A 26,213-nucleotide genomic window follows, 5' to 3' on the forward strand; every position below is an offset into this window, starting at 1 on the left:
TAAAAAGTAACTCGCTTTAATTTTATTATACCAACCATCTACGGGAATTCTTCAAATACTTTCCCAATAATTTTTATATTTTGCTGACATGATGACTGCACAGAATGCATCCATTTCATAGTAAGTATTTGATTATGATATGTAACTATCTCCACATTTATTTCATTAAGCAACCTAATTTCATCAGACTCCTTTTTATGGATACATTGTTGTTTACGTTTTGGAAAAATAACTTTTTTCCTAGCAAATTATTGTAATGCTGTCAGCTGATTTCTGATTTTAATATAGTTGAAATGTAATATGGAAGGTAAAATTTTAACAGGGATGTTCCCGGGTTTTCTTAATAACAATGGCTATTGTAAATAGGCAGTTAATAAGGATTTATTTCTTTTTGATCTAACAATTATGTGGCGAGTTGCCTTCTTTCTGCTAAAGCCTAAATGAACCGGAATGCCCAATGTACCAAATTCGGTACGTAATTAAATTTTAACAATTTTGAGAATTTTTTTTTTTTAAATGGGTGGCTGTGCTTCCTTTTAGCTCCCTTGATTGAGATTTGGAGGGAAAATGTTTTCCTCCGGTAAAAAATTTTTGTCCAGAAAGTGTTGAATAAAATGCAAATTCCAATTGCAATAAAATGGTTCGTGGGTGATTCTCGCTACCACTTAGGAATTAATACGGCATTTCGTCTTTTATGAAGCACCAATCTTTAAAAAATTCCTGCATTCTCCACCAACTCTTAGTGGGACGCGCTTGAATGCTGATTATGATTTTTTCTGACGTTTTATGCATAATAATATTTTATAGTATATTCTAAATGATTTCCCTTCTACAGTAAATGATTCATCGGTCATAAGTGGAGTGGAAGGGTGGAAAGCAAAGGTGTTCCTTTTTAAATTTTACTGCTGGTTGTTGAAGTTGAAATTTTCAGACTTTTATCAAGTGTTTTCCTTTAGCTATACCTCGTTCCACTTTTTAATGAGTATTTATTTCTCCGTTGCTATATATTCAGTTTTTCATCCTTGTATTCCCTTCTTTTGGGATACCAATGACTTATTAAAGGATCCTATCCTCATAAAATTAGTCCTTAAAACGTGAAAAGATTATTATTTTTCCTGCGATACAAAAGCTTTGTTTTTTTCCACCCTCGATAAATGTTCCTGAACGTTTGATAATTGCGATGAAACTATTAGATTTTTATAATCTTTTAAACTACGTTGTTTCTTTTTTTTAACTTTTCAATGTATTATGGGGCATTATTAAACTAACTGTTAAAATATAATTTTTCACTTTCATTGTAAAAACATACATGTTTTTTTAGCTGATACATCTCACTCTTTAACCGAAAGAGAAAATCGTGCTTTACTCGTAGCTGAATAACGATGGAATTTTGCCCACCGTCTGTGATAATGATTGCGCAAATCTTCAGCTACTCATTCTTTTACTTCTGAGTGCTGAGAGCGCTTCTATCTCTGCGGTGAGTTACCAATTACCAGGCAAAGTTTGAAACAAACTCGGTTGAAAAAAATATTCACCCGAGCCTTGTGAGGATTGGATGATAAAAAAGGGAACTAGTAAAACTGAAATGTTTGATGTAAATAAATCTGCGAAGGCCAGTGGGCAAAAAAAGCTCCGGGTTCTGGTGGCTGGCCGTCAACTCCATGTGCGCCCATTGGATGTGCCATTATCTCTCTTCTGAAACAACGTCTGGCTAAACGTAGGCGGCGTTAAACAGTGACCTCTATCCCAGTAAACGTTTCCCGAGAGAAGAAAACAATATTTTCGCGGTAATTTACCGTCTGTTCGAGAACGGAGTGATTCATGGCGCGACCTGTCTGTGCTTGACTTTACCCCCGTTCAGAAGTCTTCACCTTTTCGGGAAGTTAAAGTTTATTTTTTTGCTCCTGCTCTCCTTTTTGAATAACATAATGAATGATGAATGGAAAATGTTAACTCATGAACATTCTCCTTTTTTTTAAGCGTTAAAAATTCTATTAGTCAATTTTTTTAGAATATGGAGTTTTTAAAAAAAACTGCATATTAAATTTGATGATAATTTTACATTACCTCATGGGATGAGACATGCGCGCGCCACTTTTACTTTTTTGTTATAGCCGTAGCTAGAATACTTCCTAAGCATTATGAGTTATCCATAATACATTAATCCTTGTTGAGAAGAAAACATTGCATTCGTGTTTAAGTTATTCGATATGAATAAATATTTGCTCAACCTTATAAGAATTCCATCATTTTACTAGGGTTGCTTGTCATATTTGAGGGTGAACTGTTAGATATTAGGTTTTTATTGGTGACTATAGCATGTATTTCGTTTAGATAAGAGTTAACATGTTTCTTTTCCTTGACAATTTGACATCTTATCGAAAAATTTTAATGGATTTTTATTTCCAAGAAAATACTATTGATAATAAAATAGCAATAATATACCTAATACTCTTTCGCTGCCATTTAGTGGTAGGATTTTATTTCAGACATACTGTCTTTAAGAACGACACGTCAAAACAATGCCTAACTGTCTGTCCTCTGTCGTATGCCTACATTGAGATATGAGCTGCCATTATATGTGACTAACTGTTTATTTCTTCATAATATTTAAACCTATTGGTTAAACATAAGCTTTGAGATCCCATTATCTATTGAATCCTCGATGTAGCACTCTTCGGCGAGCAAAATTGTAAATCGGCTGATTAGCGCTGTGATTAATCCGATATAAACTTCATCTAGATATTTTAGAATGTTATCCATGTCAACGTAAAATTATAGCGTTTATTTGATTTTCTGCCAAATTAACAAGGTTAATAAGAACCGGTAATATGTTACGCATAAAATACTCACAATACACCCTTTCAGTTTTTATGGTCAATAACGATAGCGAACAAATGGAGCCATGATTATAATATTTTTCTCCAAATATATTTAGTCTTCAAACATTGGCCTAACTTATTTCATAACTTAAAATGATATTTATAGCTTCAAGCAATTGCTAACAGCAAAAAAATATAAAGGCTTGGAACCAAGCCTTTTTAATTGTTTGTTCTTAGCAATTCAACTGGTTCAAGTGTATTCCTTAAAAAATCAGTTAAATTTCTGAGCATAAATAGAGAAGTTTAATCTCAAGATATATTCTATTACTATAAATATTCAGTGAAGAGAATACGTCAGTTTTTTAACACATTTTAGGCTAAAAAAACTTATTGCTTAATACACGTTCAAAAGTGTTCCCATTAATGACTGAAAACAAAGCTTTTAAAATCAAACTTGCTCACTGAATCAACTTTTTTGCTTCTAATTCTGTCACATTATTATGTATTACCCACACTTCCTTCATATACTCAGGACCCATATTCAATATATAAATGAAATTGTTCCAAAAATAACTGGTTTTCACACGAACACAAGTTTTTCGATTTTATTAAAGGCTATCTTCATGCAAAAAAAACTCTGGCATTACTTTCAAATGACATGTTTCGTCTACTCGCGATGAGCATTTCCAGGTTTCCCTTAGGCTACATTCGTTCGTGCTAATAACAACTTTTACTTGGCTGCCGGGTATGCAATTTCTTTAATGTCGTTTGATATTTTTGCAGTGAAATCTCTCGTGAGTTTCCTCTCTCATATGCTATTTCTCATTCATTCGAAACCGTTGGATAAGAGGTCTTTCTTTTTTCTCCTAGTTTCTTGCATAACTCCTTCATTTCTCAATCGAAAGTCAGAAAAAGTTTAAATAAGAAATAAATGGTAAGGTGTACGATTTTACGTTCTCAAATAGCTGAATTGTCCAGAAGACGAAACATGCCGTAACAAAAATCAAGATGGATTTCTCGAGGTTCTGAATAAACTAAATAACTAAATAAATATAAAATCTTGTATTTTTTTAAAGTCAAGGGGAATATTTGTAGTGATTTAAGGGAAACGGTCAAAGTAAACTATGTGCAGCTTGATCAATGTTATTCAACATTATCATAACCGATTTACAATCAACTGGAAACCAACCTTCCATCATATCACTATAATAATTGTTATCTTTTATGCTTGCAGCCTCGTTTTAATAGAAATAACATGTAAAACAATCATTCATTAATCATGCTCTTAAAATTACATACTTCGTATTTTGATAACATTGAATGTACCCCAGTATTTGTGCATTCATTTATAATGTTTTGGACCTCTTTTAATGAGTATGCTAAAATACTTGTTGTTGTATACGTTGGCAAGATTCTTACACACAGATTAGTTTTATATGCATATAAAGTGTTTTATAGGTTATATTATGGACTCTATTACGGCTGGGACTCAATTTTATGAATAACACTTATAATGAGAGGGGTTACCTCTGATAATATCAGACATCAATTGTACTTTTTACGAATAATGACCCTCGCCATGACCCTTTCCTTTCGGAAATTAATGGTGCATCGCTCTATGAATATCTCACCAATTTTTGCACAAAGAAGCTATTTTTCGGAAAATACACCTTATTGGGTAGACCAGTAATTGCCTCCACAATTTTCCTCGAATAAGCAGCAGTGCGCTTGTGTTCATCGTCTGAATTACACGTTTAACAGCTTGCATTCATGACTTCTGCCACATTAAGTTCGATACATTGGACTCATTGTTGAAATGACACATTGCAATATTTCCACTTATAGATTTATTTTACACTACGCGTTTCGTCGTTACAACGACATTAACGACGAAACGCGTAGTGTAAAATAAATCTATAAGTGGAAATATTGCAATGTGTCATTTCAACAATATTACGAACTTCCACCACATCGTGCCTAACATCATACAAGACATTGGACTCAATTTGCTGATTCGACTGGATTTATGAAATTGCCGGAAATAAAGAATGAGCATATACCACTGTAAGATCACTGTTAAGAGTAGAATTATTCTTTGCCTAGAACTGCCTGTAAACACTTCCCAAAGCCATGAAAAATATCCATATTGAACCAAGCTGAAGTAGTGTCTCTCCCATTCCGACAAAGGGAATATTTTTAGTCGGCTAAAGAGCGCCCGAGAAGAGTGGTATTCTGGCCGGAGGACTTGCTTGCTTTGTTTCTTTTTTATGCTGCAAAGTTGGGATGAATAACCACAGTCAGCCGCCGGCCTTTCCCGTCGCTTTGTTGCGCAGTATTTTTCAGGGCCACCGGACCCGTTATCCTAAACGTAGCCGCAAACACCGCGTCGGAAAGAGAGTAACATTTAAACGATTTGTTCATTTTTTCCGACCGAATTCCTCCCCCGGGTTTTCTGGTGCTCTGGTTGAGTCTGCATCATTCTGCGCCGTTCCTCACTACTCACGTTGCCCACGACGGAGATAGAAAACAGAACAAAAGAAGTCCAAAGCACAGGATCCCGTAAGGGAGGTTGGATAACTGCAATGAATGAAATTCTCGATCGATCGCGTGTTGCCTCTGACTCCCGATGCTCCTTCAAAACTTCAAGCTATAAGTCAACGATATGAGAGAAGTTGTTGCGGAACTTTGAGATATGAAATAAATCAGGAATTGAAAGATCATCTTCTACATTTAGTTGAATTAGCTTAACAGTGCAACAATTCATTTATTTACTTTTAAACTGTGTTTTACTGCAATACTTGTTGTAACTCTAACTAGAAGACGCATAAAGTGTTGAAATTAGTATTTCAGTTTAGTTGATAAATGTGAAGATATTCAAAATCGAAACACTCGTAAACTTCCTCACACGGTTTAAAATCCCTGATAGAGAATAGTACGTTTCTGAATTTCACCAAACAGTCCGGTACATCCACTTGATTAGACCATCCGAACTCTTTCGACTTTCTGTTACGGAAAAATGGGCCTCCCTCATTCTCTCTAGTTTTCGCATTTATTTATTTATTTATTTATTTAATCTGATATATTTTATTTCATTGTTTTCCCTTCCTCACCAATCACATTTCTCATGAGCATTGACCAAGGGATATAGAGGCAAAAACCTAAATTGAACACATAATGAAAAGTATACTTACTAAAATAAATAAGGCCATATCTATTCAAGGTATGCAAAATTAATATGTGACTTGTCAAAATTATTATACCCCAGACTGTAGTAAAAAATTTCTCTACCACGAACCTGAAAATTTCACATCAGTAATTCAATCTAAATTGGATGCTTAGACGTGGTGGAAGGGCTCCATAATACCAATGAGGAGACTGCGTGACTTCCACAATTTCTTTATCATAGAACCACCGGTTTCAGCTGTCAAGTGCGTTTAATCCTCGAGCGTACGCGCTGGCGTATGAAGTACGCCAATCTTCGAAAACCAAGGATTTCAACATTGTACGTATGTTCTGGTCTAGAATGGCCCCGTGTATTCTTACATTGAACTTTGATTGCTTATAGTGCGAATTTTTAAATCTCGAAGTATTGCAGCTAATTTGTTTTTAGACCGGTAAGAGTAACTGACACCCGTGGCGTACACAGTACGCCGCGCGACCGGTCTTTTTACTCCTGCTTTGCTTTTCTTGAATGGCCTCGTGTATTCTCACAATGTCATTTTGACTGTCTATAGCGTGAGTTTTTAAAGCAGGAGTAAAATGCTGAATTTAAGTTAACACAAAGTATTGTAGTAATTGTTTTTAGATCGCCAAGAAGAGTCCGACACCCGTGGCGTATAAATCCCTCCTCTCCCGGTAAAATGCTGAATTTCAGGCTCGAAAAGGCATTGGTTTCTCATCTCTAAAAGGTTTTGGGCGAAGGCTGTCGATTCGTCCTCATTATTCTAGCATGCCATCTATTTTTTTTAGTTTTATTTGAAAATTTTCACCTTTTGGCCAATGTAGCAGCATTCCAAATATCACAATTTAACTTTAGTATAATTGATTTTGAATTAAGTTCAATGATATCTTTTGCTTCTTTAAGTCATCTTCCCAAGGTGTTTTATTACACAAATATATCTTGCATTAGTTTTTTTTCGGGTGGCTTGGGATACAACATAGGGTAAGGGATTCATCACAGTATTTAATCACGTGTGGCATTCACAACTTACATATATAGGAAAATGTTGGCGAATGTAATTTCTTCAGGCTTTAAAATTTTCAAGACGATAGCTAACTATTGAACCATGAACACGTCACGAAATAAGATAAAACACGTTTGCTTGAGAGGAAATGATGCGTTCCCTTCAGGTCTGGTTACACGATACATTAACACGTACGGGTTAATGTCTAAATGTATGAACGCGTGAATGAACACGAAAATGCACCGTGTAACCACCCAAATTGGGCGAATGCATGAACGGAAAATAGAACCTGTTCTAATTGGGTTCATGCATTCGTACATGCTCCGTTCCGGTCCACACGTACAAGTTAATGTACGTTTGCGTGAATGATTTTTGTGGACCGGAACGGAGCATGTACGAATGCATGAACGGAAAATAGAACCTGTTCTAATTTGGTTCATGCATCCGTACATGTTCCGTTCCAATCCACAAAAATTATTAACGCAAATGTACATTAACTTGTACGTGTTAATGTACCATATAACCAGGCCTTTAAAGGCAGCTGGCAAGGTGGCTAGAATTGCTTCAATTAAAATTAAGCTTCTATATCCAGTGAGCATCTGCTCGGTGCAAAACCAGCGCCGCCGTAAATCTAGCCCATTGATCGTACTCCGTCAGCCCCTTTTTTCTCCTCTGAATACCCTCTTTGTCCTTCCTTCTCAATGTTTTCCTCGTCTCCCCCTCTTTACTTCCTGCTGGACTAATTCTAATCATTTTGCCGGACCTCGTCGAGTCGTTACTTGCAACGGCCACATGGCCCGCTGGCAGGAAAAGGCACATACGCTGGGATGCTCCCTGAAAGCTAATGGAAAATCTCTCTTTTTCTCTCTCTATCCTTCTCTCTCCATTTCTCTCTCTCTCTCTCCCTTTTCCTCTCACACTCTATTTCTTTCTCTCTCTCTCTCTCTTTCTTTCTTTCCTTCTCTATTTCTCTTTCTCTGTCTCCCGAAAACCCGAGGATCTGGTTTGGGTGGAGGGTAGAGTATTGGCTGTCCACCCAGTGAGCTCGGGTTCTACCTCCGGCAGTGGTGGAGAATTTTCAGAGATTGCCCGATCCCCGCTTGAATGTTGTGTTGCAGGGCATTTCAAGCGCAACACTCCGTCCGTCGGATGGGATGTTAAGCCATTATCCTCTTGGCCCTTTCGTTGAGAGCGGGTTTCTCTTTGCCCTTCCTTCGATAACCTTCTCTGATGGCGAAAATGACCTCTGCTGTCGGTCGCCACCTCCAAATACTTTACCAAATACTCGAAGCAAACACAATGTGGTCCACGACCCGTGAATGCTCGTGAAACAATTTAATTCATGCGGGGAGAATAAATAACTGTTCGCCACAAGTCAAGTTCTCACTCGTGGAAGCCTTTCCCGCCGTGATTCAAAAGCATCCTATGGCTAACATGAATTCGTGAACTTCTGCAGCGAGAAATTCATTCCTTTGTCATCAAAATAAACGTATTGGAGTGGGATATTTCTTGCCACATTTTCAAAAAATTAGCAGCACCGTAGTGTTCACGGATATTTGATCCAAAATTGCAGTCAAGTGTTTAAACTAGCCATCTTACTATACCTACCATCTTACTTACCATCCGTAACTATAAATACTCGTGGGTAAATTTAACTAAGAAAGAATTTCTCGCTTTGAATTAATATTCCTACCTATTCTTGTTATATTTTCAAAAAACACCAGCAGCTTAGTGGCCAAGGGTCTTTAAGACTGCTAAAGGCCAAAACTGCCGATAAAAGTTTAAACTAGCCATCTTAACCTGCTTAACTATATCGTATTTTTATTACTGCGACTGCATAATTATTCCTTGGGGTTATAATACTAAGAATAATTATTCCTTGGAATAAATACCTTCCTCGATGACGCAGAAGGAAACTCAAGTGGAAGTTAGCACTTTGTGGGTGACTATATGAACTGAATTGAAATATTCTTTCGTTAAATTTCTTATGTCTGAAGCTTTCAAAAGATCCCTTGTTACTACTATACATGTGCAACCTATTTCTCTTTCTCTTAGGTCTCGTACCAGGCAAGTGCACTACCTAAATTGCTTGGCTATTGCTGGTAAAAAAATCCAGCATATTACCTTGTATTTGCGGGATTGTGATTGAGGAAATACGAGGATCTCGTATACGCATGCTCATAGAAATATTCCACCGAATTACTCTTTGAAACGATGTTTATTAATCCTCTTGTTAAACGTAAATAATCCGCAAAACAGCATCCAACCCCTCTCTTTGTAGAGCCTACAGCAGTTCCCGCTCAACTTTTCTTTACCTGTACTCCGTACCGTTTCGTTAATTTCCTCCTATTCCCACCAAAAATTAACCTCTTCAGGGAGTTTCCACTGAGGAGCACATTATCTGCTATTTTTAACAAAATTACAAAATTTTCTCTTTTACTCGTTCATCATCGGCTGGCAATAAAATACTGTCCTTTCCATTTTTTATTTTCTGAAAATTACATACTATAATTAATCATTTTTTCCATAAATCATATGTTAAAGACGATAAAGCGTAGGATTTAAGTTGCTTACCACAAAATTATTATTATATGTGACAGATAAAAAGTGTAAATTTCAATTTAAAACTAGAAGCAATTGAAGCAATAACGACTGCTTTCCAATTTTTCCAATTTTTTCCCAACGATTAATTTTATGCTCTAAAAATGAAAATTAGTGGCTATCATGTTCAAAGTATCAATTTTAAGTGCTGAAATGGTCTAGTATTCCAATGCACTCACATTTAGACCTCTTGTCATTTCGACATGCCCTTGTACATTTCATTTTGGAATGATTTAGTGAGAGTTGAAGACGGCTTGCTTGTGAAAAAAAAACTTTTATAGACGTTTCTCATTCCTCTGCGTCGCTCCACTTCATTCTTGTGTCCATTTTCGCACTTTCCACTCTTTCCCTTCTTGTCGCAATCGCTTTTTTTGTTTCCCTTTTCCGAGATGAAGACCATCCCATTTTTCCCGTATCGGTCGAGCTGGGATTTTAACGATTGCCCCTTTTCACAATCTCACCCGACGTTAGCCATTCGAGCCCCCCTATCTCTCCCCCAAAGCTCCGTCCTTCTTGATCCAGAGGAGTCAAATCTCATTTGAATTCACCGGGAACGGTTCGGGAGCCTTAACGGCTCGACACTCGCCCCATTTGACGATTCCATTCTCCGCGCGCCATTTACGCTGCGCGCTCTATTTTTTTTTTTTAATGGCCGTCCAGTGGATGCCATTTTCCACAAACCGGCGGTGCGCGGGTGCGAAGGGAAAAAATTAACGTTCCTTCCACGGATCCGGGCAATCCTCAAGCGCCGCTGAGGTGGTTGGGTATCGTTCGCCGGAATGACGCCGTTGGGTACTTATGAGAATAAGCATATAACATGTGCTTTGAACCGTTAATTATCGATGTGACAAAAGGATTGGCCCCACACAGTGATCTAGATGTTGATTGGAATGGCACTGTTTAATTTCTTTGTTAACCTGTAACTGACCTTTTCATTTCGAAAGGATAGAATACTCTTACCAGTTTCGCCGAAGAAAATTCATCACACCTGTTACATCACTCTTTTGGAATTAAAGCAATGAGAGCCGAAATAAATAACGTGGGTATCCTATTTTTAATTTACTTTCCCCTATTACCATTTAAAATTTATCTCCCCAGGGAAATAGAGCCATATCACTTATTGGTAAATTACTTATTCATTATAGACTGGTACCTTCATAATGGGTACACGGAACACTCGATAAGCACTCAGTATGCACTCGACAAATCAATCAATACAAATATCTAATCAAATCTCGGGATAAGTATAAATATCAAACGGATATTATATTTTTGCCTTCCAGTCTTATCAGCTTCAAAATATCCCTTCCATTCCCTCAATTGGTCCCGGCAGCTACAATGAATGTCATCCCGTCTTTGAAATCTCTCCCTTTATATCCCTGAAATCATCCTCACCTTTCCCTGTATTGATCCATGCTGCTTTATTCACTCAATCTTATGAAGTTTATATTAGAAATAATAGTAATCGGAAATTATATAAGAATATAACTGAGAATAAGCTTCTGTGTCAACTCCCTTCCTATTTTGTTTGCGGTATAAAATTTCAGTTCTCCTTTGTAAACACCGCAGTAAATTATGGTTCCGTGTTATGCTCATCGAGAGAGGACAGATGTTTCAGAAACGTTCATAGTATTCTAGGATGTAGGGACCGGTCAGGGTCAAAATATTGAAACCCCTTGAAGGTTTTGTGGGAAAAGAGGTTGGGAAAAATTTCAGAAAAAAAAGAAATTTAGCCCATGAATTTTTGCGAGCAAAACTCAAAGTGATATCGCCCCCCGGGAAAGCTCTTTTTTTATTATACCATACAAGGCATAATCAAATCACTTTAATGCATATTATAATGTCTGATTTTTTCCCAGCAAACAATTTCAGTGAAGATTTCTCGGGTCTCTCACCGATAAGGTCCTTAGTATCTCTCTGATGTTTTGATGTGCACCTCACTCATCGTCTTCAGGGATGCCTTGGATTCCTGAATCCCTGTGGACGATGGGTGAGTTGCTCATGGAAGCGTCGGAAGGAGTTATGGAGGACCTTACCCGGTGTGTTACCCGATAAATCTTTACTGCCACTTAACTGTAATATATTATATTTGTCTAAAAATCATCATGCTATATACTTCAGCCATCATCATTTTAAATCACAGCTACATAGTTTCTTGTTGTGGTCGACGTTCATTCTTTAACAGCCGTAGAACCAATATGCAATTTTGTTAAAATGCAGCAATTTTACGGAATGAATTATTAGAACACAAATTTTATTTTTGGGTGATGCCCGCTGCATATGATTTCCATCAAATATTGCTCAAGTTTCAAGTCTTATTTTTTTCCTTTTTTTACTTTAACCGATTCCAAAACATCATTTCGACTAAGCCCAGATTCAGCCAAAAAATAGATAATTGGCAAGGACCCCAGTGTAAATGAGTCTCGAAGTTAGTCTTAGTTACCATAAAAAATCAGCCACCTCTATAGTAAGCTGACAGTTAATCCATGGAGCTGTTAATGCGGCCGTAATTGCGAATAACTCACCGTTATAAATTATATTTTCATGAAATAGAACGTGCTACTTTTATGGAATGATTTTCTCGCTTTGAGAAAACTTTTATTGCCGGCAATAGTAAGTGACCCAGAATATTTTTGGAGATAATATTGCGTCGATACACTGAGAATTCGTATGATGGGTAACCAGCATATCGAGGGCCCACACGGGGATTAATGTTACCTTCGTGGGTATAAAAGGCCTCCCTGCGCCCACAAAGTGATCGCTATACCGGCATAAAGCCTTAATGCGTGGAAAAGGTGGCGATAAAACTTTTTTAACGACCCTATTTTAAAGAGTTTCCTTCCAGGCAAGAATCGTCGCACAGGGCACGTACGATTCCTATTGTTTCCCGAAGTATAGGAAACGTCCTTCGTTGAGTAAATTTCTTTTCCATTTTACGAGAGATGGCTAAATTTAACTACTGCGCGCGGAAATCCAGGAACCCGCTGGTCTAATTTGCAGAAACCTGTGCGCCGTTAAGTAGCAATTACCCTGCGTGAGTTTGTGAGGCAATTACGCAAATCCCGAGCGTTCTCACGATAACCCTCCCCAGGAATCCTCCCTCCGCATTTCTACCCAGTGAACCACGCGGGAACTGCCGATTTAATTCGTCCTTGGCATCGATATGATGATACTGGTCTACAGAATATGGAAAATTATTCTCTCTCATTCTTTCATCCCAATTTTGAACAATCGAGAATAGATATCTTTAGGAGTGACATGGAGAAAATCATCTTAGAGCCTCACTTTATTTCCAGATCCGAGTTTCCAAAAGTGATAAATTAAGAGAGATATTTTGCCGAACGGGTAGATATGGGAATTCGTTTTTCCCCCGAACCACATAGGAGGACTTAAATAAATGCTAGTCATAACTTTGTTTGAGCATTTGTTTTTTACGTATAGACGGCTGGAGTCCTAACACCCTCAGCCGCACGCCTTTAAGGTGTTTTGCAGAGTAGAATGTTGAAGTTGATGAAGATTTAATATTGAATTTAAGCGCAAAGAATAATATATTTTAAAAATAATTACGTTTATGATACCAAGTAGCTTCGTATGCATTACTCTGTTTAATCTAAGCGTGTCCACAAGGAAGAAATATAAAAATTATTTGCCCGTGACGGACTTAGTGAAATATTTTCTGTATAGTTTCAAGGATTAGCCGGGAAGGTATGAGAATTTGGCTGTGGTTTCCGGCGAGTGAGTCAAAAATGAATCTGTGAGGAGAAGCAGTGAGGAAGTTGGGTGGCTTTTGCTTTTCTTTCCCCTCGCGGGAGTGGACGACAAACGAAGATTTTATGCCTATGATCTCACATTACCACCTTTTTTGCAGCTTATGTTATATCAAAACACTGCATCGTCCTTTAAATTCAGTAATTCGTTTTTCTTTCAATGCATTTTTGGGCTTCAAGCATTAGCCTATAATTTTGTAGACCTTAGCCGTGATCGTTAGGGGTCTTTGCTGCGTAAGTGCAAATATATTAACCCTTTAGTCGGATAAAAAAGGTATTTCTACTCCACCTCAATACTGATCTGATATAACAGAGATAAAATTCTCTCTACTTTTATACTTTCATTTTAAATATATTTGTTTGCTTCGAAAAAAAGCTCAGAAATAATGCGCAACATAATACCTCTGTGTGTTTTTTACAAGTTTTCCGTACCACAATAAAGAAGTTTGAAACTATTATTTTCGCTTGAATGAGATCCTTACCGAAGGGATAAAAGCTGTAATATTTTTATCCAGAACGCGATTCCTAACTGAAATTCTACGCGCACCCAACTGGATTATTATAGGACAAAATCAATCCGGTTAAAATTAAATTCACGTAAAAAACATTCAAATGTCACCACAAAAAAATGGACTGAGTACCAAAACATCGATTTATACCCTCTGAAGTATAATATACTTCTGGAAAAATGCCTTACGACTTATGTTAAATGAGGATTCTGAAATTATTTTCTTTTTTCAGTTTTTTCTGTATTTTCTCCATTTTTCAAGTCCGAAGGAGCTTTCGTTTTCTTTCGTCCAAGTTATCGATTTTTCTCGCCACGTAAAAACTACGTGACTGTGTAATAAGATATCGTGAAGATTTCCCTAATAGTTCCTTACTTTAAAAGGTTTGGTGATCCATCCTCATGCGGTGCTAAATTAAGTTTCTCGTGACTTTGATGACTTCGCTGGATCTCATGTAAACATCCTGAAACTCCCTCCATAAGCCTTCCTGGCACTCCCAGTCTTTATTAGGTTATTTCCTCCTTTATCAGTGAACTTGAGAATGCATATCATAAAATCCCAGGAAGAAGAACATTTTAATGCATTCGCAGCAGTGTTGATTTCCGGTTTCAGTCCACGTTGTTATTTTGATGTCGACGTTTCACCTACGATGCTGTAGGCGTCCTGAGGCCAAGCTGATTTGGAGAGCGTGTCCGATATTTAAACGGTAACGCCAACGAGTATATACGTATAAATATTGGACACCATAGAATCGCTCTCCAATTCAGTCTGACCTGAGGACGCCTACAGCGCAGTGGATGAAACGTCGACACCAAAATGACAATGCGGATGGAACCCAAAAATCTACCCTACTGCGAACCTGAACGCCGTGATAACTTACATCAGAAATTTGACTGCATTGTTAGTTAGCGTATATTGCGACTCTGTTTTGTAACCGACACTAAATAATGAATATTTGGGAATTACATGCAACCATAACGTCATAAGCATTATGAGGACTCGTGAATCAGTCGTTTCTAACGTATTGATGCCCCTGTATTTATGGCTGCGTTGCTGTTGAAACGTCATACACAAGGGCTCAGCCATGGAGAGATAGGGAAGCTTGGATTCATTTAGGCAACCTCCACTTCGTTAGATTACCAACGCTGCTCATGTTTCCGTGAGACTTATGGTTTAATATTACTTAGAATCCATGGCAAATAATTTGGAATGTATGTGAACAATGACGGCTCATCGCAACCCGACGATCCCGTGGAGATAATTCCCACTTGGATGGCTTTTGGTCTCTTCTGGTGAGCTATTTCTCCTTCCCCTATCTCGTTCGTCTCCATCATCTTACGGGTGAAGAGGGGTCCTCCACTATCACCCCTACAGGCCGATTTTCCGTTCTTCTCCCCCGCGCACAGCTTTTCCTCGTCCATGAAGTTGTGCCAAGATTTGCACGTCTCCTCATCCATAAGGTATATGTCCGCCTTCATCGGAATGCTGGTCATACTCTCTGTGAACAAACAAAACAAGAGTAAAAATTGTTTCAGGCTTGACTTGGTGGAAGTTGGAAAAAAAAAACTTTTAAAAACTACTGTTTGATCACCGCACGAAACTCACTTTTATCCATTTTTCTAAACAAATGAAAGTTTTCATAACAATCGGCAGCTGCAGTGAAACTTCGGCATGAATACAGATGGAAATCTAACAATTGACTATTCAAGAGTGCTGCTTTCTGGGAAAAATTAAATTTTGATTATAGTAGTGCAATCTCTCGGAAATTCTTAGGACTTATTGAACGACCCGTAAATGAAGACTTGAGAGGATTGGGAGAAGTTGGAAATCTGAAAACCTTAATAGGAAAATTGAGCAACAACCGGTGGTGGCCTAGGACGTGGTGGCCTACGTCAGGTATCCGTCAAAGTAAAAGTGAAAAAAAATATGAACAATGCATTTAATGCGCCGTATAGATCATGTTACGAAGGATAAACAATAGAAAATTCTGTTACATAGGCTTTAAAAGAGTAAAGGATAGATAATTGAGTGGTTAGCTGCTTCGTGACAATCAGCTGATTGCTTAACAATTATTACTATCAGGTTTCAGGAGCGAGAGAGAGAGTGTTTTAGGTTATTTTCCCGCGTGCATAAAAATAAACTTTCCAAGTAGGAAGCTATCGTTTTGTTATAATTTCATTACATTATCTATAATAATACAAGCCAGTAAAATTTTATAGGTATACATAATTTTCCGCAAGCAATAAAAAGTGATTCATGTCAAAGAGACCCATTGTGCCTCTATTAATTTCCCGAAAAAAAGGAAATGAGAGCCCAATTAACATGAAGAAGATAAATAACTTATTAATCATTAGAAACGTTGAATTCGACTTGCGGTACCATCAGGAAATTACAATTATCTTTTCGTTTATATCAGAATCATTATTAATGAATGTAATCAGGTTTTGAGAAGTGAAGCCATTAGTTAAAATATTTAATTACTTTGGCGTTTTTAAAATTCTTTGAACGTTTTGCTTAGTGATGTAAATGAAGTAAGAAAAATCATGTAGAAATTTGATTACATCATCCATATTTTATGGAAAATCGATGGGACTGCTGAGAAGATGTAACATCGATTAGAATAAAAATTTCAGTTTTGAGTGCAAAGCGCCCATTGATTTGAAATTATCAGAGCCCGTGTCTTAAACTAATTTGTTGCTTACCATTCATAGTCTTCCCCCAGCCTGAAACAGTTAATTTTGTTCGGTAATCTAGTTCCTCCTTGATTCTTACGTTAAATTCTCCGACGGGAAGACAAATGGGTTCAATATATGCTGTAAGAGAAGAGTAAAATATCATGAAAGTTCGGACTATATCACGTAACATAATTTCTGCTTTTGCATGTGTGTTTTGCTTCATTTTATGGATCACTTCAGCGCTAAAGTAATGCATTTGCCGTTTCCCTTTGTGAGTGCATGCATCTGAAGTGAGTTATTTAATTATTCGGCTGCCCATTTGTTCCCGCGCGGGCGAAAGTAAAATTTAAGCTTGAAAACCCTCCAAATGCAAAAAAAAAAGGATTTTTTTATCAACATGTATAACAATTTTGTTATTAAAGCAATCCTTAAAGTCACTGCACGAGGATGGAGTTAGTAATTTTCAGAAAAAATCGAGGGTGGTCGTTTTTCGCTTTTATTCAACTTTGACCTCATGTATATTGTTAAAGTCAAAGCTCAGGAAAGAATATAATGGGCGAGTTATGAACTATTCATTTGAAAATATTTTTACGAATTTTCAATTTCGTGGCTCAAAAAAAAAGCGTTTTCGAAGTTTTGGTAGTTATTTTCGGTTCTAGCCCACTGTGCGTCACAAAGGATTGAGATGGAGGATCTAACCTTGATGGATACCTGAGAACTGTTTACGTCAGCCATTCACCGAGAGAAATTTTAATCCTTTTAAAATTTTTATTTAAAGTTTAAATTTAAAGTTTTATCGTTTAGAGTTTCGACCTATAATGGATGAAACTTTAGAAATAATATTCTCTGATTTTTTCTGATGCATTGAGATATCCTGATACTGAATATTTTGGATGTCATTTTGACGTAGGTTCATTTTTTTCAATAGTACCTTGATAACTCCTTTTTTTTTACTTTTTACCTAGTGAATTTAAAGAATACCACTCAGTGACGATCAGTCAGCACCTAACTTCGATAATTGCCAATAATCTGCCAATAATTCAAAAATCCTGAAATAGTTATAACAGGCCACAGGAATCTATTTGCCTGAATCCATTGCTTTAAGCAAAAATGATCTATAATTACCTTTTCTTATATCGTCCGTGGGAGTAAGATACCTTTTCAATGAAAGTCAATCAATCTTTGCTAATATTTCTTAGACATTCGAGGTTGAAATTCTCGATAATATCACATTTTACAGCATGCAACAGTAAACTGGTATTCATTTCAATATGTGGACGAAAAAATAATTGAAGATACTATGTTTTTGTCTATACAAATTGCATGACTTATAGTACAAAATTATATCATGATTTGCCAAAATTTAGCAAAATAATGAAGCATTATAACCTGATGGTTTTTCCTAATCATATCAAGAACACTTTTTTGTTTTAATGTTTGTAAGTAATCGTTTAACCGAGAAACCTTCCGGCAAGTTAGCAGCATTTCAGAAATGAAATTTTTCAAAACGTAAATTTCCAATATTACTATGCTCCGTTCATGCGGATTTGCAGCAACTCGAATAAAATAGTCACCTGTAAATACAACCGGTTTTTCCGTGCGAATCAGTGCAATATCGTTGGGATGCTTCAGGGTTTTGTTTGAATACTTCGGATGCACAATGGTGCACTCGACATTCACCTTCAGTGGAGGATCTGTTTCGCAAGGCTTTCCGCTAACAATTTCGAGAAAGAGTTTCTCCACGGCCAAGCATGGATCGTTCACTGTCTCAATGTTGTACTCTCCTAAAACCACCGATCTCCTGGAAAAGAATAAAAAAATGATCACATTTTTTTATCGCGATGTATTTTTCTAATGTTCGTATTGGATGTATCAGGGAAGGGAATGTAGAGATGGTGTTTTCACTGGCGCAGGAGAAAGAAAAATGTTATCCTGATTTTATCTTTGCATGTTTAAAATCGGATCCAGCACTTATTTGGGCGAACAAATTATGATACAGAGGGAATGCAGGCGATTAGAGTCTCCGTGGCCGCATATCCATAATTAGCTTAAATCGTCGAAGAAATTTGAAGCAAGAGTATTTGGGGTGACGTGGATAATGTCATTTGGGGAACCACGCCATTTATCCTTAGCATCGATTCGTCATCGTCAAAATATTAATTATAATTTTGTGTACAATTAAGGGATTAGGTTGATCAAATTGCGCCGATTTTCGACGCGTAGCGAGGTTTTTGACATTAGAGACAAATGAACCCATTATAACCCAATGATGCTTCTAAGCGACATTAAATATGCATACATTTTCAGCTCTATTCAGGAAAGATTTTAACTTCGTGTTCTTTTGTGCTGTAAAGTTTGATGGCGAAGCATGTAGCTGCCATAATAATTATGATTGAGTAGAATATTTTCGCATTTTTAAAATGAGAAGCCTTGAAATTAAATTTCTCCCAGAAGCAGCTGTAGGTTAGAAAGGGTTGAAATACGCATGGATCAAATTTATCAATTAATTATCAATTTAGTTTATTTAAATTTTTCTATTCAATTCAGCTCAATTAATTGAAGTAAAATTATTTCTTCAGCGCATTGTTGAAATTCTATTTTTAATACTGATATTTTGTCACGGTTTATGCTTATTACTTTTCTCCTCGTTAAATTTCATTCTTCAGTTCATTTCAGCTTCAGTTCAAATCAAAAATTCTGAAAGATTAACCTTTTGTACTTACACAATGTATCCGTATTTTGCTACGCAGTGGGCTGCAGTCAGCACATATCTATCAGTAATCAATGATCCTACGCAAACATAACTGAATTTACCGGGGAAGTAGGTTTCTAGAAAAAGTAAAAAAAAAACATGAGTGTCCTTAAAGATACCATTTCAGTAAGATTAATGAAATATAAAAAATTTAATTATTCACAATATAGAGAATACATTATTCAAAAAAAATTATATTTTTTCTCTTTCGTCAATAAAAAGCATAACATTAAGTATTAGTTCGTAAAGAATATGATTTCCTGAAAAAAATAACATTTTTCCCAGCAAGTTTTTTTTTTATTGGTGCTCATATAATAATAATAACTCGGGTATATTAGGTGATATTGGGACTAGAATGTCCCAAATTCCATCAAACCCTTAAAATAGTGTTGAATTAAAATATTCATTGTAGTCCTTTTTTCCGAGTGTTTTCGCCCGCACGATGTACTGAAGCTCTAAGGACTTCCTTCAATAAGTAATAATTAAACATTAATCGTTTTCTTAAATTTTGATTTTAGCTATACCTACTAATCAATTTTATGGTGAGCATGCTATTTTCCAAATCTCATTAAGTTGACTGCCATTGCCACATCACCCATAGATTGAGCTTAATTCCACTAATTTTTTAGATTTTAATTTTTTAGCGCCAAAAATTTGTTAATTGGCAGTCTGAATCTGGCCTGCCTAGTTACTCAGAACCCGACTGGGCATAAGTCTACCCATATTTGTGTTCAAGTTGGTATTCGTTTGGTTAGTCAAGTTGTCTGGATACTCAAAAAAACTCTCAAGTATACTCAGGCACTACTTAGGTACTCGAGTAATCATTGTGGAATCCCTTTGCTATTATCATTCCTCGAATGAAGTAATCATCATTTTAGGGATTTTAGTGGCATCTTATGTCTTTTAAATTAATTTACTATCAGTAGGCTTTTATAAGTTGTACGGCATCCAAATATTATGTACCACGCTCGTGACTCTTGCAATATGCTTAGTAAAGATAACTAGGACATGATTCTTTGCTGAAGCAATACAATTTAGGCTTCATTGAAATAACATGGATAGGTTTTACTAATTTTAACACTTTTCATAACCGAAAAAACTTCATTTGTTAAAGAAATATTTGGTAAATTCATGATTTTTCAATATTTTGTTTGCTTTTATGAAGGAAAATAGTTTTGTTATTATATTTCGGGGGGGGGGGGGGGTTGGACCCGACTACGCCACTGCCGGTTGACGAAGGAGTTCACTACCCAGTTTCTTCTACCGTCGAAGCTGTTCCGGAGCATCACCTCCATTATCCACTGTCGGTTTGCATTTAAATTTGTATCATTATTTGAATATTGCAATAAGAATATACCGCAAAAATAAGTCAGGAATTATTTCATTGTTTAATTCCTGCAAGCAAAGTTTTGGTGAAAGAAACGGTCAAACGAGCTCCTGGATCTAAATAGTGCCTTGGGGGCAATCTGTCAGTCCCCGGGTGAAACACAAACTCACGCTCGCTTTCGATCAGGGTGTTCCACGGGAACTCGCCAGGCATGGCGTTCTCCCCTCCGAAGATCCGCGTCTCCAGACGACCACAGCCCTCCGTTTCCAGTTGGCGCATGTTCCTCATCTCCAACTCAGGGTCACTCCCGGGATTGGTCACGGAGCAACTTTTGAGCTCGGATCTCGGGCTATCAGTCTTCGGAGCTATGGTAGTGTACGGGAAAATAGTCGGCAGAACCCTATGAAAAGGAATTGAGATGAAGGGTGAAGGAGAGGCAGGGGTAGTATTTTCACTGACGCAGGAAAAAGAAAAATGCCATCCTAATTACATTCTTGTTTAAAGTCAACTTACTACGGAGAAGGATATCGTGAAACAACATATCGAAAGATAAAAAGAAGATATCGTACTGTCAACTAATTTTATTTAATAGCTCAAAACACTTTTCGATCAAGCAATTGAAACACGTTTTTCTGCTATATAAAATTAGTGGGCGGTGCGATATATTTGTTTATCATTTTATATTCCTGTATGTTTGAAATCGGGACCCGCGCTCATTTGGGTGTACATGATATGGCAATGAGGGAACGGAGGCTAAAATAGAATCCGGGGTCGCACGTCCATAATTGGCTAAAATTGTCAAATTAATTTGAAACAAGGGTTTTCAGGTGATGTGGATAACTCCATTGGGTAACCACATAACACATTTCCATGTCTAAGATAAACGATGAATTACAGAGGTATGGCACAGCGTGTACGTAGAAGGATTCGATTTCCACCCTTCATCATTAATCTTGACAAACAATAAAACGCTCCCAGAATTTATAATTTTACATTCTCACAAAAAATTAACTTCTCGCCAACCTCGCTCTTGCTACTGTTTCCTACAAAATACAGTAATATTTTCAGAAAGGAGGTGGGTCATGTGTGGTGGAAACCTTAAAATGACACAGGAGATGGATACGAGAAATCGTTGTGAAGAATAATGGTGATGTTTATCATTAACAGATTAAATAGTTGATGAAGGAATGCCCCATACTGTTGAGGAGGAAAGAAACCGGTTAAAAGAGATTTAGATGAAGCAAAAGAGGTGGTTGAAGTAGGTAATGAGAAGAGACAAAATTGAAAAGTAAGAGCTAGAGAAACGAATCCTTGGTAAGAGAGGCTGAAAATATAAGAAAGATAGGCTTTAATCCGAACTTATGACAGTACACACATACTTCGAGGTCATCAAAATCATTTACGAAACACTTCACTTCTATTGCGCTGCATAAATTGTGCATTTATCATTGCACTGCACCAAAAACCTGCATTAATCGCTCGGCTATGCTCACAATAATCTCACAATGATTACTTACGTTGATGACTTCTCTGGATGTATCGTTTGTCCTCCTCCTCGCCTCTTCGTCGATAGCCCCAATAACAATGCATAAGCGCTGTGAATAGTCCGAAATGGCTCCCCTAGATGATGCCAAAGATCACCAATATGAGAATGCTTGGAATAATGTTTTGTCACATATTCCCGCTTGAAACTGCGCTCCCTATCTATCGAAGGAGAAGAAAGGAATGACATGAGTACGATATTATTTAACCAATTGTTCCAATATTTTTACACGGTAATACAGCACACGTGTATTATCTATTTTTATATCACGCCAATCAGTCAATTCGACAATCTGAGGTAGGCGTCAATTGATAAATGTTGGTTGAGGGTATAACAATTGTATCGATAGAATTTCTTGATTAAATTATACTCATTCATTTACAGCCAGAAGCTAAAAATTATTTTAGTCATTTCGATCCTACTACGCAGATGACTTTGAAATTCACCTTTAGTGCCAAACATTTGCTGCACAACTAATTGAACCGCAGGTCAATGAGCCAATGAGTGATCACAGAAACTAAGTTATGGGGATGTAACGGTAAATATTCTGCATTATCAAAACGTTTTACGGAATTGTAACTCGTTTGCTTCTGGCCTAATATTTATTAAATTTTTGTTATGTCGCCTATTATAAATTGATTTTCCCAAAAAGTTCTTGTGCCTCACGTCTTAACACGGCCTACGCTTATTCTGGAACAGCCTAATTCGCACACTCACAGTCAGTTATATATGCAGTAACGCTAGAAATAGATTTTTTCGTCAAAAAAATTATAAGTAATAATAATAATTCGTCTTAATTGGGTTGATAGGGACTAGAATGTCCCATCTTCCATTTAACCCCTCGCCATACATTAAATATTAGCAGACGAATACATTGTCAAGTAACTTAAATGCAGTCAAGTTAAAACAAAAGAGACATTGAAGCATACTGTAAAAAAACAGCAATAAAACCAAAGTGAACAAAGTTATATTTAGCAAGTGTAAAAAGATGTGAACAAAAGTGCGAAAACCCTAAAGATATTGGGTTTCTTCCAGATTTGAAAAAACTCACTGCAGGATATCGCTCACTCAAGAAAGAAGGCGTGAAAAGCCTACGAAAATCCACTGAGAAAGAGTTAATGTTAACATGGATGTATACAAATACAAGAAAATTTCATCCCGTACTTGGAAAAAAATAAGATGAAGCCGCATGAGATAATTCTTGAATTTTTCCTGCTGATCCCATGACGCTACATGTCTCGTTGTTGTTCTTGGAGAAATTTAGTGTAGAAAATGAAGTATTAAGAAATCATAGACAAATAACAAGTTTTACTTACGTCTGCCGTCAACCTTGGCAACCAGCAACAGGAGAGAAACTACAACCATAGTCCAAAGGATCACTTTGTTTATCGTGGAGGCCATACCTATGCGTGCAATGGACGTTGTGAGGGGATCACCGGAACAAGGGCACTAACATGTGTGCTACCGGCTGATTCCGAGGCGAGGCAGCTGAACCTCTCCGGAAGTTCTCTTAGAAATTTTCCCTACTTCCGTCTCCAGCAAAAAATAACATCCTGCCTATTGCCACACCCTTCGCGGTCGACCTCATCCTTCTATGTGAAAATCGAGGGAAATATTTCGGTGACCAAATTCTTTACGCCGTGCTTGAAATTACGATGGCAAAATTAAGGAATTTTTTAACCCTTGTTTGGAATTATTTGGTGAACACTGTTATTAAAATACATCTAATGGTCTCTACTAAAAATGTCGATTTAGCTCGCATATTATGGAAAAAATTAAGACGAGGAACTAAAATGCATTGAAGTGTTACCAACTTTCTTACTAGATAATAGCATGATACTCACTTCATAAGAGATATGACTGATAATATGAAAGTAATTATTCTACAATTCAGTAAGTGTTCTATAATTTTGCGTTATTGACATTGGCCGTGTCAAACTTACTATCAAGAGGATTCTGGTAAATTCCATTTCTGTTACACACTGCATTGTACAATAATGAATAACGTCTTGGAGTATAGGTCTGAGAATGAATTAGAAAATTGTTTTCCAACGTTTGAGATAAATATTGCTACAATATTTTTGCAATATTAATACAAAAATATTTAAATAATTCAATTGTACATGAATAAAAAAGAAGAGACAAGAACTTTGTCATACCGTATTTGCACAAATTTGTTTACCGATTGTAATTAAGCTAGTACAATATCATAGTTACCATCGATTTGGAGTTATTAAATAACAATCTTTCATTTTTCCTGTATTAATTTATCGTAACCATTATGACTTATGACCCTGAAGAAGATATGAGAAATATATCGAAAAGTTGGTAAACAATTTTGCATTTCATTGTGACCTATACTCCAAGAAGCTATTCATTATTATATAATTTAGGTCAAGAAAAAGAAATCGATTACATTTCACATGAATCCTCAACGTCAAATGGTACCAATGACTTTTAATTTTTGCTAATTGTACTCGGTTCCATTTCTTTAAATAAAATTTCTCATTTCTTTATAACTTTTTTTTATATTCGGAATTTTTTTTTAATCATTCCATTCCTTATCACTCATTTCCACCGCTTAGCGTAAACTTTCTACATGCTTCATATGAAAGGGAAAACGATAATTTACGTATAATAAGTAAAAACCTCTTGCAGTTCCTTCTTTACCATTCTAGCGGACGCCATTGGTCCGGACCAAGATTCTCATGAAAAAGCTGTTGTTTGCGTTGTCACTTCGGGACCAGAATGTTTCCTTAGCAACGCATGCACTGATTTATAGAGAGGAATTCTTCCTTCTGTGGAGCAGCGCATTGGGGACGCTCTTTGAACAAAGTTTCGGACCAAATGTTTATCTTTTTCACGCATCAAAACCTGGAAAATCGAAAGGGGAAGAGGAGAAAGCTACGCGAGCGTTCTCCTTGATGAACGTCATAAAGCTTCCCTCTCTCCTCTTCGAGTGGATAGCAGTCAACACTTGTCTGGCCCTGACCTGGAGAGGGGCATTGCTTGCTCAAGGGAAAAACCTGTCCCGTCACGTCAAGTCCACTGAGATCGTCCATCACGCGTCAAGCTTTCCCCTGATACACTTTCTATCACCCTTTTGCTACCCACCTATACAGTCGCCTGAGTCAATGTCACCAAAGATTAAAAGATAAATAATATTTAAGTATAAATAATATTATTTTTATAAAAAAGAACGTTTTACTCAAAAAAGAAAATAACAGCTCCCAGCACCTTAAATTATTGAAATGTTTAAATGGGATTGATTAGAAAGTTAAAATAAGTTTTAAAAAGCATTTCAAATATCAAAAACGAAAATCGTGGTACGCATGTAAGATTATAAATTTAACATTTGCGGGTCAATGCATATCAGACTTGTCTCCAGGCGAAACCGAATATAATTCCACGTAGCAATGCGCAATTAACAAGGCATGTCTTTAATGAATGGTATGTCCCTGTCTTCTGCTAAATTTAAACAGCAGAAACAAAATACACATGTATTTAACGCTTTACAAACAGGTTTTATTTTGTCTATTATGACTGCAGCGTTTCTATTGGATTACAGTGGCCACATTTGGAACACCATATTTAATTTTTATTTCTGAATATTACTCGAGATACTGTTCTGATCGCGGTAAAAGTATAAGAATATTGCACTGTCATTCAGTAAGTATGGTATGTCAAAACTCTTGTCTCTTCTTTTTTATTTCTGTTTAGTTGAATTCTTTTTATATTTTTTGTTATTATTGTAAAAAAAACATTTCTTAAATCCTTCATACCTTCATGTAACATTTTTCTATAACCATTATGATTCATAGCCCTGATGAAGATATAACGAATGCATCGAAACATTGGCCAACATTTTTGCATTTCATTCCCAGACCTATACTTATAGTACAAGTCGCTATTAATTATTATATAACTGGGGTAGTGAAAAAGAAATCTTTTGTCACCAAGCTTCAAATACTTATATTTCATGATTTCCGTGAATAAAAAACGTTCTTGGGCTCATATTTTTTATTTTTCTCAATTG

General features: G+C 36.6%; 2 protein-coding genes across 2 annotated transcripts in view; one reads left to right on the plus strand and one right to left on the minus strand.

Annotated features, from left to right (window-relative positions):
• The window catches only part of LOC124166836, a 603,633-nt gene that overhangs the window by 264,929 nt on the left and 312,491 nt on the right, over nt 1–26,213 (plus strand). The window lies entirely within an intron of this gene.
• LOC124166844 (phenoloxidase-activating factor 3-like) lies at nt 14,988–23,620 on the minus strand. The gene is made up of 7 exons (XM_046544546.1): nt 23,494–23,620; nt 22,152–22,338; nt 20,805–21,034; nt 19,279–19,384; nt 18,130–18,356; nt 16,583–16,693; nt 14,988–15,378 (listed from the first exon to the last, which is right to left on the minus strand). Exons 1-7 carry the CDS (start codon nt 23,576–23,578, stop codon nt 15,047–15,049), a joined length of 1,278 nt encoding a protein of 425 aa, XP_046400502.1. The 5' UTR covers nt 23,579–23,620; the 3' UTR covers nt 14,988–15,046.

This window comes from Ischnura elegans, chromosome 1 (genome assembly GCF_921293095.1).
Source record: "Ischnura elegans chromosome 1, ioIscEleg1.1, whole genome shotgun sequence".
Lineage (NCBI taxonomy): Eukaryota > Metazoa > Arthropoda > Insecta > Odonata > Coenagrionidae > Ischnura > Ischnura elegans.

Bases quoted from the DNA above. Each gene is read 5' to 3' on its own strand.
- LOC124166844 (XM_046544546.1), bottom strand. From the start codon at position 23,578: ATGGCCTCCACGATAAACAAAGTGATCCTTTGGACTATGGTTGTAGTT. The intron at 21,035-22,151 runs GTAAGTAATCAT...TCCTTTTCATAG, and splicing joins CATCCAGAGAAGTCATCAAC to GGTTCTGCCGACTATTTTCC. The intron at 18,357-19,278 runs GTAAGTACAAAA...ATTCTTTTCCAG, and splicing joins GCAAAATACGGATACATTGT to GAGATCGGTGGTTTTAGGAG.